Raw genomic sequence first — 17,735 nt, 5'->3', positions numbered from 1 at the left:
AATTGTTTTAAATGATTTTGTTTTTGTAACTTTTAGGTTGGTTGGTGCATGTAAATTGTGCATTTTGTTTTTTCTTTTTTATATACGCATATTTATTAGGATTGAATATAATTCTGCATTCGGTTTCGGTTGTTTAATGACTGCATTAAGCAACTAATGTGTGTACACACACACGCACGCACACACACACACACACACACACACACACACACACACACGCACGCACGCACGCACGCACGCACGCACGCACGCACGCACGCACACACACACACACACACACACACACGCACACACAGACAAAGTAAAAAAAAATCTGTGTGTACACACACACGCACGCACACACACACACACACACACACACACACACACACACACACACGCACGCACGCACGCACGCACGCACGCACGCACGCACACACACACACACACACACACACACACACACACACACACACACACACACACACACACACGCACACACAGACAAAGTAAAAAAAAAATCTTGTTAAATTATTCTTTAATTAATATATTGTATGATTGATGTATGTATGATATTTTGCGGGGCATTACCAACACAAGTGTCTTCGATTACTTTCATGGAACAAAACTATTTTTATTTATTTATGCAAATAAAGAATATTGAATATTGAATATTGAATAATCAGTAGTGTGTGTGTGTGTTGTTTGCATTGCGCACTGACTTTTATATGCGCAAATGACAAATTGCAATATTGCTTTCTTAGATGAATTGCTCGATGTGCCATTGTAACTCCCCTGTTAATTTTATATGAAAGAATTACCCGGGCGAATAAAATAGGCATATCGTTCATATGCAATCAGTGTGTACTGAGTTACCATTGTGTTATTATACTCATGTATAACATGTAAGTGAGTAGGTATTACATCGTGTACCATGTTGTTGTTGTAACACTGGTCGTCTGCGTAAAGGAAGCGCGATGTTTTGGATTAGGTAACTAGCTGTGCAGTTCCGCCACGTAAACACATGGGTATCTAGTTCATATCGTATTAAACATAATAGATGCATATATACAGGCTGTTAGTGACATCGTAACGAAAACTTTGAAGGATGATTCGAACCATGATTCAGAGTTGATATCAGGCGGAATTTTCCGTCGTAAAAATAATTAAAAAACATCAAAATTTTAAGAATTTTCAGACAGGAAATTCCACTTGATATCAACCCAGAATTATGGTCTAAATCACCCCCCTCAGTATTCGTTACTGTGTAACTAACACTTATGGGTTAGGGTTCCGTACGTTCTTGTATGGAATTGAAAATAGTTTAAAAAACACAAAGACAATCATGAATTTTGCGACGAAAAATTTCACTTGATATCAACTCAGAATCATGGTCTGAATCATCCCCCTCAGTATTCGGCATGATGTCACTAACACCCTTTATATATGCGCAACAAGTGGCTAGAAAACCATTTAGTACCCATCTCAATGGTACCTATCTTATAGTTACCATTCTATACGTAGTATTATTCTTAATCAAATGATTATCACGTGCTCAGCTGTGAAGGAAAAAAAAAACATCGCGAGGAAACCCATAACTAACCTAACCTAACCTAACTTGATTGGGCTGGTTTTCCCTTCGCGGGTTGGAAGGTGAGACAATCAGTCGCTTTTGTAAAAAACCGGACTTCTCAAATCTTTCAGGTTAGGTAAGCGGACCCTGTGAGAACTGGAGAACGCTAGGTGACGTAGTATTTATTATTCTTTATTTGTTATCGATTCGTCGTAATATAGGCATTATAATCTAAGGCTGTAAATGATGTAATTAATCTCTTGATAAATTATGTCGGTCTATCTACTCTGATTAATTTACATGTGAGAGAGATAGGTATACATACGTTCTATAATCATCATATCATCCAAGCCGTGTCCGGCGACGGTGACTCCTAAATGTCTATCCCAGGTCGATGTTATGATACGAGTACGTTCTAATGTGGCTAGCAAAACCGAACTTCGATTTGAAGGGTCGGCCACATGGCGCACTGAATAACTGGCCAGCAGAATTAAACGTATAGTTGTAGGAGGGCTTCTGTTGAGTCTTCCGTACTTATTTGGTGTTTTACGTCAAGATCTTCTAAACGCTTCTTTTCGTACAGTTCCACGTTTTTGTGGACAGTGTAACGTGTGGGCACGTTCTATAATACGTTGGAAGCAAATGTCTGGTCTTCTTCTTCTTGCTTCTTCTGCTTCTTTATGCAAAAAATTACGATTGAAAATGTACCTAATGCCTAAAGATATTTTTGAGTTTGTGTTTGAGTAGGTATGTATATATACATTTTCAATCGTAATTTTTTGCATAAAGAAGCAGACGACAAAAATATTAGTATACTAATATTTTTGTCGTTTAGTCATGCTATTATTTTCCTTTTCCAAACTTATCGTCTTTATGGGTTTCAATTGTTTCTGGACCATTTATATCAGCCTCAGAATACTACGGTAATTTGGGCTCTAAATCGCCGGAACAGAACCAATCGCCTAGTGTGGGGTCGAAGTTAAAATAATTATCGATAAGTAACAAATTTTGTGAATGATATTTCATTATAATATTTTATGTTTTTTTTTTAAATAACGTGTATAGCTATGTGCTGAGGTTTTTCTTGCAGCTTCTTTTCCCGGGATATACAGGTTGTGAGAAGCTGCAGAAGTTTTAGGCGCATGAGATATACAGGGTGGCCCAGAAGTTCAGGTTCAAAATGAAAAATTAGAAAGAGGGGCTCATTAGCTACCAGAAACACCCCTATGTATGTTCAGCAATTATTTACGGTTTAGGAGATATGACCCATTTTGTACCTTTTTCTAGATTTTCTACCTTACTTCAGAAATAATCATTTTGTCGCTATCCCTTTCTTAATAATTATTTTATTTTACTTCACAACTATGCCTAAGTCTGTGTACCGCTCAATCAAAGTGAAATCAAAGATAAAAAAAAAGTTATCGGAAGTCAAAGTGAGAATTCGACCAAAATTGTTACAGTTGTTAAAACTTCGCCGAAGAATAATAAACACATGAGATTGTCATGGACACTGAAAGTATTTCTAAAAACTGCTCCATTTAATAGGCTTTTAGAAACATTAATAAAAAGTACCCTTAATACTGGCAAAAAACTAAGTAATTAGCCCTCAAAGATTGCAAGACAGACAGATTTGAAGGAAAATTTGACATTCTCATACAATGTAGCTGCTACTTTCTAATGTTGTTAAAGGTGCTCAAAGACACATTTTCAATTAAAAGTAAATAAAAATCACGCTTATAATCGCTAACAGGGTAGACATAGCAACAATCCGAAGACAAAACTTGCAGTCACTTTTGGTATTCGTATTTTAATGAAGGTACATAGATTTCAAGGAAAAAGTTATCCCCAAACACTGTTGGTGATTCATACTATTGGATACTAAAATAAAATCTGTCTTTTAGCACCTTTAACAACGTTAGAAAGAAGCAGCTACATTGTATGAGAATGTCAAATTTTCCTTCAAATATGTCTGTCTTGCAATCTTTGAGGGCTAATTACTTAGTTTTTTGCCAGTATTAAGGGTACTTTTTATTAATGTTTCTGAAAGCCTATTAAATGGAGCAGTTTTTAGAAATACTTTCAGTGTCCATGACAATCTCATGTGTTTATTATTCTTCGGCGAAGTTTTAACAACTGTAACAATTTTGGTCGAATTCTCACTTTGACTTCCGATAACTTTTTTTTATCTTTGATTTCACTTTGATTGAGCGGTACACAGACTTAGGCATAGTTGTGAAATAAAATAAAATAATTATTAAGAAAGGGATAGCGACAAAATGATTATTTCTGAAGTAAGGTAGAAAATCTAGAAAAAGGTACAAAATGGGTCATATCTCCTAAACCGTAAATAATTGCTGAACATACATGGGGGTGTTTCTGGTAGCTAATGAGCTCCTCTTTCTAATTTTTCATTTTGAACCTAAACTTCTGGGCCACCCTGTATATCTGCAGATTTATATCTGCTATCGTGTGGGTTGTGAGGTGGACTACCAACCTCGTCAACCCTGGTGTCAGGATTACTATTGAGCCGCCAAAGGCGCCTGACATGGCTCATGTAACGACTACTTACTTACATCAGTAAGTAGTAACCGCGACCAACGAATGACGATGATGATGATATATATAACGAAAAGTAGTAACTGGTACCAACGAATGATGATGATAATGAATAAAGATATTTTTGAGCTTGGGTTTAAGTATAGGTTGGTTGTTTTTCGTCTGTCTCAGAAAAACTATCGACAGAATCAATCGACGTATCGACCGAACTATCTTTGCACAGTAGCGATATGTCTCGATCGACTCTTTTGTTTCCTCCACGGTCCACGGACATACGTAGGGTTGCTTCCATGTGCATTCGTGATCGAGGGGCGGGGGGGAGCGGGGAGGAGTGCTTAATAAACGTTACATTGCGCAGTGCTTGCGTAGCTTAATCAGATAATATATATGTGGTGACGCAATGAGCACCAAAATTATTAAGTAGTAATCGTATTTTACAACAGCCTGAGCATTGGGCTCACGATCTGGAGGTCCAGGTTCGATTCCCGATGGGGACATTGTCGAAATCACTTTATCTTATTGGGGTAGTTAGAGGTTCATCCATCGCAAGATAAACTAAGTAAGTACCAGCAATTCACCGAGCTTTTTATTAGACCAACGCGATAAATGGCATGTCAGTTTGTGACTAAAATTACCAATATTTTCCTCAATATCCTGCTTTTTGTTATGGTAGGTAACCCTACACATGAGAGAATATTATTCACGGCAATCGAATGCAATTGTGACGTCATCAAAGGCATTGTTCTATAATGCCAGTACATAAGTAATAGCTTTTTATTGAAAATTGCTTTTTATACATCTACACCTATAAATTGAAACATGATTCCATTAAGGTGTGATGTCGTTTATAATGAGAAATGAAAAACTTGATAGAGACGACAAAGTGAACGCACTAATTTTTTCGCTGTTTATCACAAAAACAGTTCAAACGATTCGACATTTGATTCTCGCCATTTTGTTTTAATTTGTTTATTTTTTAAGGTATTTTATGAGTAACATTTTTGTGTACTTATACCAAATATGTTTTTTTAAGTAAGTGATAGGTACTAAATTAATCGTCTGTCCCCTGGCACTCAGTCCCCCGTGTTGACAGGCGTGCGCATGTTCCTCCTCTGATGAATACGAGCACTAGAGAAGTACTCACCGAGCCGGGTCCTCACAGACACCGCCTGGGAGTCGCGGAAATCAGAAATCAGAATCATTTATTCAACGTAATTATCATGGATAAACTTGTTGAAGGTCAATGTAACATCTTTGAATTTACGTCATTTCGCAAGGTGTTATGGCTGAGGAGAAGAAATGACAAGAAACTGCAACAGCAACACATCTTTTAAAAACCAATGAGGATATACATTACAAGTTATTTAATAACTAGAGGAACACATTCAATACCAGACATTTTTATCATTTAGGAAGTCATTAATCTTATAATAAGCTTTTTTACATAAAGTAAGCTTCACATGAGCTTTAAATTTATTTTCTGACAAATTTAAAATATTATCTGGTATTTTATTGTAAAAACGTATACAGCGGAACTATGCGGGTGCGTTCCCATGGCTCCCATCCAGGCGGCAAGACGAACACCTTTGGGATTTAGTGGGTAGGCGGGATACTAGAGATCCTGGAGTTCCACATAACCCGTCATCATCCCCATGGCGGCGGCCATGCGTAAATGCATTTCTTGACGTAAAAAATAGGTACTAAATTCATGGTTTAGTTACATGTATTAATTTTAAATATTATTTTTTTAATTTCAAAAGTTCTATTCTTAAAATTAAATTTGGGTCTGAGTGTTGCGAACGAGGGAAACTTGTGCCCAACAGTGGTACGGTAGGTATTATCATATTTTTAGTCCAATATGTCACGTCAAGAAAAACCGAAAACAGTTCAGATGTGTCGCATAAAAAGTAACACACGGCGCCAAATTGTTGTAACAAACAACGCGGTACAGTTACGTTAGTTTGGAAAGTGTCAACTGGATTTGTATATTACCAGTGTTGTAGGTTGTCGGATAGGTACGGTCACGAGTACTAACATGTTACACTTTGAAACCATGTCACATTATCTTTTGACAAATTAAACCGTAAGTCTCATTAAATATCAAATATGATAGTGCGACAGGGTTCTAAAGTGGGTCCATGATATTGCTCATGACTGTACAGTAAGCTTATGACATTGCGGTTAGTTTTTTTTTCGAATTTTTACCTAACTTTAGATTATCACTTGGCTCATCGAAGTACGGTAAGTACTTCATAATTCGTAGCGTGTATTTGTTTTCGACACGAGTCGATGTACGTATTTAACGCAAAGATCTCATTACAAAATAATTAAAATATCGTGTAATTGTTTGAGCTGTTACTTTAATAATACTTACTACTGTACCTTCTCAAACTGTGAGTGCGCAAAAGAGATTTTACTATTATGCGCACAAGCAAACCGATTTTGTTGAACTTATATGGAAATACTGTCCTAGTGACGTCATCAATAAAATCAGTCAACCGCAGTACACATTGTGATTTAATTCGTAAATAATTAGAATTCAAAATAAGTAAAAAAACTGGCTTCTATTTCTAAATTTGCATTTTATAATTTATCTCTAGTGAAATAGTCAGAATATATAACCAACCTGCTGTAGTACATGCTGCCATACCATGTACATATCTACCTATCTATATTGTGGCAACACCAGCCGTTTGTACGGACAAGGCATACATTAGCACTTCCTCATTTATTCTTATTTTATTATTTGGAAGTCCAGAATAGGAGTCGATGTGACTTTCGATTGTACGTGGATAAAATGCTTGATTCAGCATTTTATTTGAAGAGGGTATTATGGGTCAAAGATAATGCAAATCTAGAAATAAAAACACAGTAACAACTAAGTAGGGTCAATTAATTCGTTCAAATATAATCTTCTCAGACGACGCCCTGAGCTGAGGTTCGTCCCAATTAGGCACCGTCAGAAATCAGAAATCATTTATTCGCTTAGGATAGGTAGGCCGTCAGGCCCTGGTGTCTTAAATTTTGTACCCGGTAAGGGCCCTCAGCTCTCTCAATTTATCCAGCCAAGTAGTTAATACCATTTGCGGTAAATCTATATTAAGAATTATATGTTTATTGCACCAGCTCGTGCTCCAATGAATAATCTTTCACCCTAAGATTGCCTGGAAGAAATTGCTGTTTAGCAATAAGGTCGCCTATGGTGCTTATGTTTTATTCGTATGTTTATGTCCTTTGTATATGTTGTTGTGCAATAAAGTATTATTGATTGATTGAAAACGTAAAAAAAAAACACTTTTGAGCCACACCCTTGTCGGTGTAGCATTCTCCATTCTTGTCTATCAAAGACCAATTCCTTCACCTCCTTATAAGACACGACGTTCACCTTCTCTTTGATCTGTTCCATGTAAGCTCTTCTTGGTCTTCCCCTTCCTCTCTTTCCTTATAGCTTCCCTTCTATGATGTTTTTAATAAATTCGTCATATCGTATTTGGCTTTTTTTTAGTAAATTGTATGTATGTAAGGACATTTTTTTCTGTCTTTTATGCTATTTATAAACGTTTAAGGAAATCCCTCAGCCCTTGAGTAGCGTACGGAAGCCACAGACAATCAAGGATGCAAATAAACGCTCCTACTTGAAGCATTATCGGTTACGGTAGTACACTTAACAGTTGGTGCATCACGATTTTTTTTCTTTAAAACCATAAATGACGAAGTTTGTGTTTGTTTTTTTAATTTTAATAAGGCTTTAGAGAAAAAACAAAAGCCAAGGCAACCGATAACAGCCTATTTTATCTTGTTCAATAAAATAAAATGGTGTTATAAAATTATGTGAAATTTTATCTTTTACTTCCGTGGATTAAACACAGAATTTTAACAGTTATTTAGATAGGATTTGAAGGTTTCTAATTCTTAGAATGTCATGTTATTATCTTCTATTTAATATCTATGGTAATTGCGTTATTTATTTTTTCACGTTGGCATTCACTTCTTAGCCTTATTTAGAAATGGTGAACGCTCTCACGCGCTTATCCAACCAACATACTAATACTATTTTTTTTTATAAGACTTATTATAGATTTTCCACATATGGCATTAACTACTTCGATTCTGCTCCGCACCACCCAAATCCCCTGGTAGTTGCGGCTTCCGAGTACATTCCGCTTAGGGACGGTACTGAAAAGTATCGGCGTCCGAAGGACGTAATATACGATCCCGACGACCCGATTACTCTAGCCATAGAGGCAGCCAATCAGCTCGCGACACCAAACACTTCAGGTCCCCGATACCGACCCCGCCGGCGTGGTCGACGATTTCCCTCATTCAGCGCTTATCGCTATCGACCCACTAGGGTCGATTAATTCTTTCAAATATTTTTCCTCTGAGACGACGCCCTGAGCCGAGGTTCGCGCCCAACTGGGCACCCTCAGGCCTGTCGTCTTAAACGTTGTACCGGGTGAGAGCCTTCAGCGCTCCCCATTTGTCCGGCCAAGTAGTTAATGCCATATGCGGCAAATCTACAATAAGTCACGTCAAAACAAAAAAGGCATTAACTACTTGGCTGGATGCGAATGGGCTCTCACCAAGTAAATGTATTTTATTCTTAATCTTATTCTTAAGTACAAAATTTAAGATAACAGGGGGGAACTATTACTTATAAGGCATTCTCTTAGACGACGCCCTGAGCCAATGTTCCCGTTCAACAGGCCTGGGGGGTTAACATGGCCATATCGAAGCAATTCATCTAAGAAAGCAATATTGCATTTTGATATTTGCGCATATAAAAATGAGTGCGCAATGCAAACAAATGTCAAAAAGCAATATAGGAGAGATTGAAAATACGTATAAACAATATTTTATTAACAATAACAATATTGTTTTTAAATGATAAAAAACAAAATAATATCTTATCATCAATTCTTTATTATTGATTGTTCTTACACTTCATCAATAACTTATTATATTATTTAGATTTTATTAACTCATTTAAATGCACAGAGTAATGTTTAAAAATAGAGCGGGCCATAGAATTCCGAATTGGGCTCATTCGGCTCATTAAATCAAAACGGGCAGTCACGTCACAGATTAAATAATATTCACGTAAACGCGCGGGCGTCTGCGGCGAATGCTAAATTCGTGAAAGTGTCGTGAAAGCGCGCGTGTGCGCCCGCGCCGCAATTCGCGAGAGAGGCTGCGCCTGCTACTAATTGCTACGATTTATGACATCGTCTACTGATTGAACAGCCACACATTGCTTCAAAAATAATTAGCCAAATGTACGACTTGTTCGTTCTCGTAAAATGTACCTATCCAGAGATTACAATCGATGACTAATGGTACATGCATGCTGTACCTAACTTCTACTATATCTATGATCTTTCACAGTGTATTGGTATGATGAACAAGGAAAGTTACAGTTTATGTCTTGTTAGAGTCGTGTTTTATGACGTGTAATATCTACGGCCATTATTCAAAATGTTGGAGAAAAAAAAATTCAACGCGAACGAGTCATTTATCTTTTTATTAGGTAAAGTATGATATTATAATATATATTTATTATTATTATTTTTTTATTATTTATTATTAAAATAAATAATGAGTTATCTCTGTATCTTATAATTGGGGATGTAATTAGAAATGGTTTAGTACGATCTACTCTGAACCGGTGTGTGTATAAAACGATAGATGAATGTAGATGAAGTAAGAGAAGTGTGTCCATATTATTATGATGATATATGATGTGTGTATTGAGTTTTTTGTTTGTTTGTAAGATATGTTAGCTTTGCACAGTCATGAGCAATATAATGTACCCACTTTAGGACTCTGTCGCACTAACATATTTGACATTTAGTGAGACTTACAGTTGAATTTGTCAAAAAAGTTAATGTGACATGGTACCAAAGTGTATACATATTAATGCTCGTGACTGTACAATTTCCAAGTGCTTCATGCGATGGATACAAGATTGTCCTAAGCACTTAAGATGAGAGTGGAAGAAGCGAAGTTGTATGTCAGCATCAAAGTAAGTGGAATTCCGTGATCTCTGTCGACCCCAATGGGAGATAAGCGTGATCTTATGTATGTACGGTCACGAGCATTAATATGTTTACACTTTGGTACCATGTCACATTAACTTTTTTGACAAATTGAACTGTAAGTCTCACTAAATGTCAAATATGTTAGTGCGACAGAGTCCTAAAGCGGGTACATTATATTGCTCATGACTGTATGTAGAATTGATTCCCGAGCGAGCATGTGAAAAGTCGTCGACACGCATAAATCACTTGAAAAATTCGCGGGGCCGCCACGCCGTGTCTGTTCCAAAACTACTCTGTACCAGTCCTAAGTTCCTAACCTCCTTGTTGTGAGTTGGAAGTAGGAAGCTATAATGTCACTCGTCTATTTGAGGAGACAGTTGACGCGCCTTTGAAGTGGCCGACTAATACCGTCGTCGTTGCGTCGTAAAAATAGTCGTGGTTACGTTTAGTCGTCGTGTTTCCGAGTCTTCGTATGATACTGTCCGTGAAAGGGTTAATTTATCTTAAGCGCTTTTCTTGTGTTTTCACTAACACTGTTCGCTCGACAATTGATAGACGGCGATACGGCTCACCATCTATAACGTTGGTCTATCAGAAAGCTTGAGGATGTATAGTTTATCTTGATGGATTTACCTCTGACTACCCTAATTGGGATATAGTTTGTTTGTTTATTTGTAAAAAATACAAAGATTTTATTTTATTTTTTTCTTTTTATTTACAGCAGTGAGGTTATGTTGTTGTTTATTATAAGGAAGCCACAGTCACAGTGACAATGTAAAGCATAACATTACTTACACTAACAATTCTAACGTCTTTTGTTTCAGGATACCTACACAAGGACTGTTAGCGACCTCACATGTTGGCGACCTTTGAAAACTGAACCTGTAAGTTATTTACTTTACTATTCAACATTCCATCTGTCGACGGTTTCTCTTGCAGAGTGTCCAGTAGATTTTTTTTGCTCCAGAATAGACTACTTGACAACCTAGTCAAATGAGATACTTTTTACGAAACGTCAAAACGATAGTTTTCTATGGAGTTCGTATGGAAATGCTGTCCTGTGACGTCATCAATAAAAGCGGTCAAACATCGTTATCATTGTTACTTAATTCGTAATTTAAATTCGAAAATGAGTAGAAAAGTAAAATATAAATAAATAATTATAATATTCCTAAATAAAATAATAATATTATAATAATAATAATATTTTTTCCTATATTTTTTAAATATATTTTCCTTAAATAAAAAAATAAAATAAAAATAAATAAATAAAATAATATTTTACTCGCTATAGTATGACGCCTTTGATGAACATTTATAAAGCTTATTTTGTTATTGTTGACACTTTTGGTGTGTTGTATCATTAATGCTGATGCTCATATGTATAATCATCTCCCCAGCATTATCCCATTTTTCACAGGGTCCACTTACTTAACCTGAAGTTTTGACAGCCTATGCCTATCTATTTTAGGCATCAGCTGAAACATAATATACAGGGTGGCCCAAAGGTTGACGTTCAAAATGAAAAATTAGATACAAAATCTTCAAAAAGGTACAAAATGGGTCATATCTCCTAAACCGTAAACAATTGCTAAACTCAATGAGGCCCTCCATCTAATTTTTCATTTTGAACGTGAACTTCTGGGCCATCCTGTATACCCCTCTCCCTGTAGCCCGCTCACTTTATAACAAGTCTCTCTCTCTCCTTGGCATTTATTATTCCCATCTGATGGTGGGGTCTGCCTTCTTCGTAATTCTCTTCCACTTCGCTCTATCGGACGTGTCGTTTTCGGAGACATTGCACATACACAGGTCCTTTTTGACCACATCCGCCCATCTTGTTTTTGGTCGTCCTCTAGGTCTAAGCCCTGGTATGTTTAGATTGGCTGTAACGTTACCCACATAATCTGGAGGTCTTCTTTTTACGCGCCCAAACCAACGGAGCCTGCTCTCTTGTAGCTTTTTTATAACAAGTAATCAAAACAAATGTAAAATGCGTTTTATGAATTTGTTTTTTAAATTATTTTTGTGTTTTTTTTTTGACGAACTTACGTGCATTGGTAATTTGGGCGGGCGATGCGCAGGTCACGACCGCGAGACAAGTGCCGGCAGGGATTGTTTTGAATGGCGAATCGAGGGCTGATTCTGTAGTTTCTCGGTATTTTCTGTATTTCGTAGTGTACCTACAAAGGACACTTCCCGAGTGAAGTAATAGTTACTATTCGTATAGTATTATCTCCATCACGAACCTACTTAAGCGAAGCGATTGTTGAAAGTGGAGGAAGTGAGAGAAGTGTGTCAGGATCGAAGCGCATGGAATTCTATAGTCTCTGCTTACCCCGGTGGGAAATAGGCGTGAGTTTATGTGTATATATTTATGTATGTATATGTATGTACGAACCTACTTATACGTGCCGATCTAACTGCCCTTTTACTATTATTCATAGGTATGTCTGGTTTTCCCTGAGCAATCTGCGAAGTACGATTTACTTAAATTAAAATCCAGCCTTAAGAAATTCGGTTACCTATATTTTTCCGAATAATTGTTATGATCGCAAATAGTTCCGTTTCAAACACTAATTTATAATTGAAAATTCAATTAGCTTCCTTTCGCTCTTATACTTACCATTAATCGACAGCAATTATAAGAGTAAAACCGTGCGTGGCGTGACAACATCTACTTTCATGATTCTAACATTCGAGTGTGAACAGCATATTCTGCACGCAATGAGCGAAAATGGGTTAATGAATACGCACTTGCATATATGCGAATAATCAATCCACTCAATTCGCATAACTGTTGCGATAAACCGTTCTAGTTTGACCAAATAATTACAGATACAAAGCTTAGTGAGTATTGGTTGAATTTTAAGATTCTTGTGTTCGTTTCTATGGATGGTAAATTTTAAAATGATAGGGTAAGTTAGTGTTTAAATTGTGATAGGATTGCTCATCTGTGTGCAAGCAAAAGTTGTTATATAGAATTATCATAAGCATGTCAATAGGTGTCATTATTTTAGCTCTTGTGACTATTATTAACAATTAGTAACTAGTTTATTGCAGGTGTGAATGTAATGTCTTGAATTTAGAATTGAATATAGCATGTTGCGAAATATGATGTCGAAGTATGATTACATTACGTTTCGATTAACACGAGAGTATTTATGGTAATACGTATAATTTTGTCACAGAAGAAGAAAAGTACTCCTCAAACCCCCAGCCCCAACCCAATTGGGTATACAGTGTGTTAGTGACATTGTAACCGAATATTGATGGGTTGATGATTCTGAGTTAATATCAAGTGGAATTTTGCGTGGCAAATGACATTATTTTCTTGTGTTTTTTTTTGAATTATTTCCAGTGCCTTACTTTTGCGACAGAAAATTCCAATTGATATTAACTCTGAATCATCAACCCATTTTACTTTTTTTTTTGCTTGTGTAAGTGGACCCAGTGAGAAACGGGATAATGCTCTAGGGAGATGATAATAAAAATTTTCTTAGGTAGAGTTTACAAAATATAAAATAAATTATAATAGCAAATATATTGCGGACGGAGAAAATGTTTAAAAGAGAAAACCGACCAGATATTCGTTTCAACAATTAAACCTTTTTTCTTGGACCATCGATCAATTTCAACAAAATAACGATCGCATTCCCTCGCCACATTCTCCGACGAGCGACAATTATGTTTAAAAGAATTTTCTTTAAAAACTCTTTGGTAAATGTCTTTGTTGCGAGCGACAATAAATTGTAACGCTTTCTGATCCCGGCTAGGACTAATATTTCAACTGTATAAGTCATTTATACTGCCGAGCGGGCGCGAAGCGGGGAAATCAAACTCTTCTAATGAGTACAGAAACGTGTGGGCACATTGGCAGCATATGCGCGTGAGCGTTCCATCTTCTCCATCGCTCCATCTTAGCTCCATCTTAGCTCCATCTTAGGCCTCGTCAATGTCTTCGGGCAAGTCTGGGGCCAAGAGCAAATCCATCAAAGGTAAAAAAAAAAGTTTTAGTGACGTATTGACTTATATGACGGTTCTGTGTGACAGAAAAGGATGAAAGCATTGAAAAGATCAACGCTAAAACTCCTTAGTGACAAGTATATTCTACGCAACAGCAAAGTGTCGCTTTAAGCCCGCCTTATGCTGCTTAATTCTGTACCCGGCTATGTGTGCAATAATTTGATAGCCGTGATAGCCTTGTTCGAAAAAAGCGTGACCTACATCGTAGGGTCCCTGGTTCAAATCCCGGTTCGGGCTCTAAACCACTGAATTCGACTTTATGAGTTTGAATTCATGTAAAGATCATAGATTACCAACCTCATCATCCCTGGTGTCAGGGTTACTATTGAGCCACCAAATGCCCCTGTCATGACTCATGTAATGACTACACACTTACATCATTAAGTAACCGGGACCAACGGCTTAACGCGCCTTCCGAAGCACGCATCGTCTTACTTTCAGACAATCAGGTGATCAGCCTGGAATGTCCTAACCAAATAGATAATTGCTATCATGTGGTTTAGGTTTACGCGGATATCGCGGAGTCTCATATCCCTGATTTAAACGCGGTAAGAACCCGTTATTATGTGTTTTAATTATGCTATCATGTGGTTTTCAATATCAATGAGCTCGCTCCCTATTACATTGGACTGAAACATACCTAGCGAGGAGTGGGTACTCTTTACACTTCTGCCTACGCCTTTGGGGATAGAGGCGTGATGTTATGTTGTATTTCCGTTCCCGCGTCCGCTACCAGCGCGGCCAGGTGTCATGTGACAGCCAATTTGCTCAATGAGCACCTAGGATTTTCCTAAATTAGAAATTTCTCCTCGCTACTCGTTATCACTTGATTTATAGATGAAAGCTTAGTGAGCTTACACTTACTGTGTCATATTTAATTAAAGGTTTGCATTCCATTATTAAAATAAGATTTGCATTTTTGTTTTTTATTCTACATTTCTTTGTAAACGGATTATTTCCAACTAGTCAAATCAGTTACTTTTTATTAAACGTCAAAACACAAAATTACTAATGGAGTTTGTATGAAAACTCAACCTGTGAAATCACAAAAAAACTTGACGAAATGTCGCACTTATTATTACATTTTTCTTTATTAAAATTAATAAATAAATTAAGTAGGAAAAAGAAAACGTTTTTTGTCACCTTTAGACCTGTCTTTATTTGGTAATCAGGGGGATTAATATGGCAGCAATTCATCTAAGAAAGCAATATTGCAATTTGACAGTTGCGAATTTAAAAGTAAGCGCGCAATGCAAACAAATGTCAAATAGCAATATTGCTTTCTTAGATGGATTGCGTCTATGTGGCCATTTTAACCCCCCAGAATTTCATAATTTATTTTTGCCCTAGGAAACTACCCAATTGGACACTCCCTAGCCGGGCATTTACATTCATTTTCTTTTATGCTTTAATGTACTATTTTTTCTTGGTGTACATATGAAGGTGGAAGGAGAAGTTGTGTACTGAACAGTGGTACGGCCAGGGAGCATATTTTTTTGACTTATTGTAGATTTGCCGCAGATTACATTAACTACTTGACCGGACAAATGGGGGGCGCTGAAGGCTCTCACCCGGTACAACGATTAAGACAACATGCCTGAGGGTGCCCTGTTGGGCGCGAACCTCGGCTTAGGGCGTCGTCTGAGAGGAAAAATATTTGGAAGAATTAATCGACCCTAGCCGGTCGATAGCGATAAGCGCTGATTGAGGGAAATCGTCGACCACGCCGGCGGGGCCAGGGAGCGTCATACCAAGGCCGCAAGAGCATACTATGGAATCAACACTAACACACTTTAAAAACAGACAATTCGTATTTTAAAGAATTGTCATAGAGCTGCTACACAGGATCATGTCACCAAACATCAATTAGGTGTTTAGTAACAGAAACATACCATAGCAGTATCTAGACCACTTGATTTCCTAACCAAAAGAGTCATGACACCTGATGAATAGAATTAGCCGGATCAGCGGAGTCAAGCGTTGACACTCCGTCAATTGTGGCAATTAGAGGAAATAACGTCATTTCAGAGGGTATTGACGGCAGTGCTGGTAGCTTTGTAACCATTATTACAATGGTGTTTACAGATAATACTGACTGTCGCACGCCTGTTGAAATTTGGCGAAATGTAGGCCGGGAGGGTCATGAAATATAATTCTTCTTCTATCGTGTTGGATGACTCAGAAATCAGAATCATTTATTCAACGTAATTATCATAGATAAATTTGTTGAAGGTCAATGTAACATTTTTGAATTTACGTCATTTCGCAAGGTGTTATGGCTGAGGAGAAGAAATGACAAGAAACTGCAACAGCAACACATCTTTTAAAAACCAGTGAGGGTATACATTACAAATTATTTAATAACTAGAGGAACACATTCAATACCACACATTTTTATCATTTAGGTAGTCATTAATCTTATAATAAGCTGTTTTACATAAAGTAAAATTTTAAATGTTATCTGGTATTTTATTGTAAAAACGCATACATAACCTCAAAAAAGATGAATTTTTAATCTAGAATTTTGAATAGCAATTTTATTTTTATTCTAACCTCAGTAACCTTTAGGGTTACTATTGAGCCACTAAAGGCCCTTGACATGGCTCATGTTTTTTTTTTAAGAGTTGACTTATTGTAGATTTGCCGCAGATGGTATTTACTACTTGGCCGGACAAATGGGGAGCGCTGAGGGCTCTCACCCGGTACAAAATTTAAGACAACAGGACCCGGGTCAGGGCGTCGTCTGAGACGACATATATATATGATATTTGAAAGAATTTATGGACTCTAGTGGGACGATAGCGATAAGCGCTGAATGAGGAAAAACGTCGACCACGCCGGCGTGGTCGTTATCGGGGTTCTGAATTTGTTGTCGCGAGCTGGTTGGCTGCCTCTGGCTAGAATAATCGGGTCGTCAGGATCGTATATTACGTCTATACAGTCAGTAAGTAGTAACCGGGACTCATGGAAGCAAGGATCATCTGACTTTTGGACAATCAGGTGATCAGCCTGCAACGTCCAAACTAAACCAGGGATCACAAAATTTTGTTGTGCCAAGTAGTTAATGCTTATGCGTCAAATCTACAATAACTCACGTCAAAAATGGTAAATCGGGTAGACTTACTACCTAGAAAGTAAGTAAGAAGTAAAGGTCACATCTTTGTTTACCAACAATGCAAAATTTAATAATAATCTGACCAAAGCACTGCGAAATTGTCGATCAGAATATTGGTAAAAGTAAACCAGTGAAATTTTAACCTTTTAGAGACATGCGAAATGCATTCAATTCATTCTCGCTTTCAATAGCCTCGATTAATTTTGTTTTCATCGTTCCGGTAAACACGAAACTTACTATTATGGTACCATTTTTACTTGGTGTGGTTCATCTTTAACTATGGATATTTGTGCCTGATGTTTATTACTTTTTCTTCAGTTTTGGCATCAATTTCATTTACTTTTTTCGTCTTGAGATCAATTACGACTTTTGGTACCTAACGATTTCTAAAAGCTACTGAATCTATTATGATCACGTCACGTCTTGTAAACAGTAAACAAAATCGGCC

At 37.1% G+C, this 17,735-nt stretch overlaps 1 protein-coding gene across 1 annotated transcript in view; it reads left to right on the top strand.

Moving 5' to 3' along the window:
• Positions 1–17,735, top strand: part of LOC126373692 (rho GTPase-activating protein conundrum) — a 156,020-nt gene that overhangs the window by 14,736 nt on the left and 123,549 nt on the right. The window contains exon 2 of the mRNA XM_050019928.1: positions 10,971–11,030. Within this exon, the coding sequence (XP_049875885.1) occupies positions 10,971–11,030 (60 nt within the window). The remainder of the gene's footprint in view (positions 1–10,970; positions 11,031–17,735) is intronic.

This window comes from Pectinophora gossypiella, chromosome 2, assembly GCF_024362695.1.
Source record: "Pectinophora gossypiella chromosome 2, ilPecGoss1.1, whole genome shotgun sequence".
In the NCBI taxonomy this organism is placed as follows: Eukaryota; Metazoa; Arthropoda; class Insecta; order Lepidoptera; family Gelechiidae; genus Pectinophora; species Pectinophora gossypiella.
This window is presented reverse-complemented; position numbering and strand designations above follow the sequence as displayed.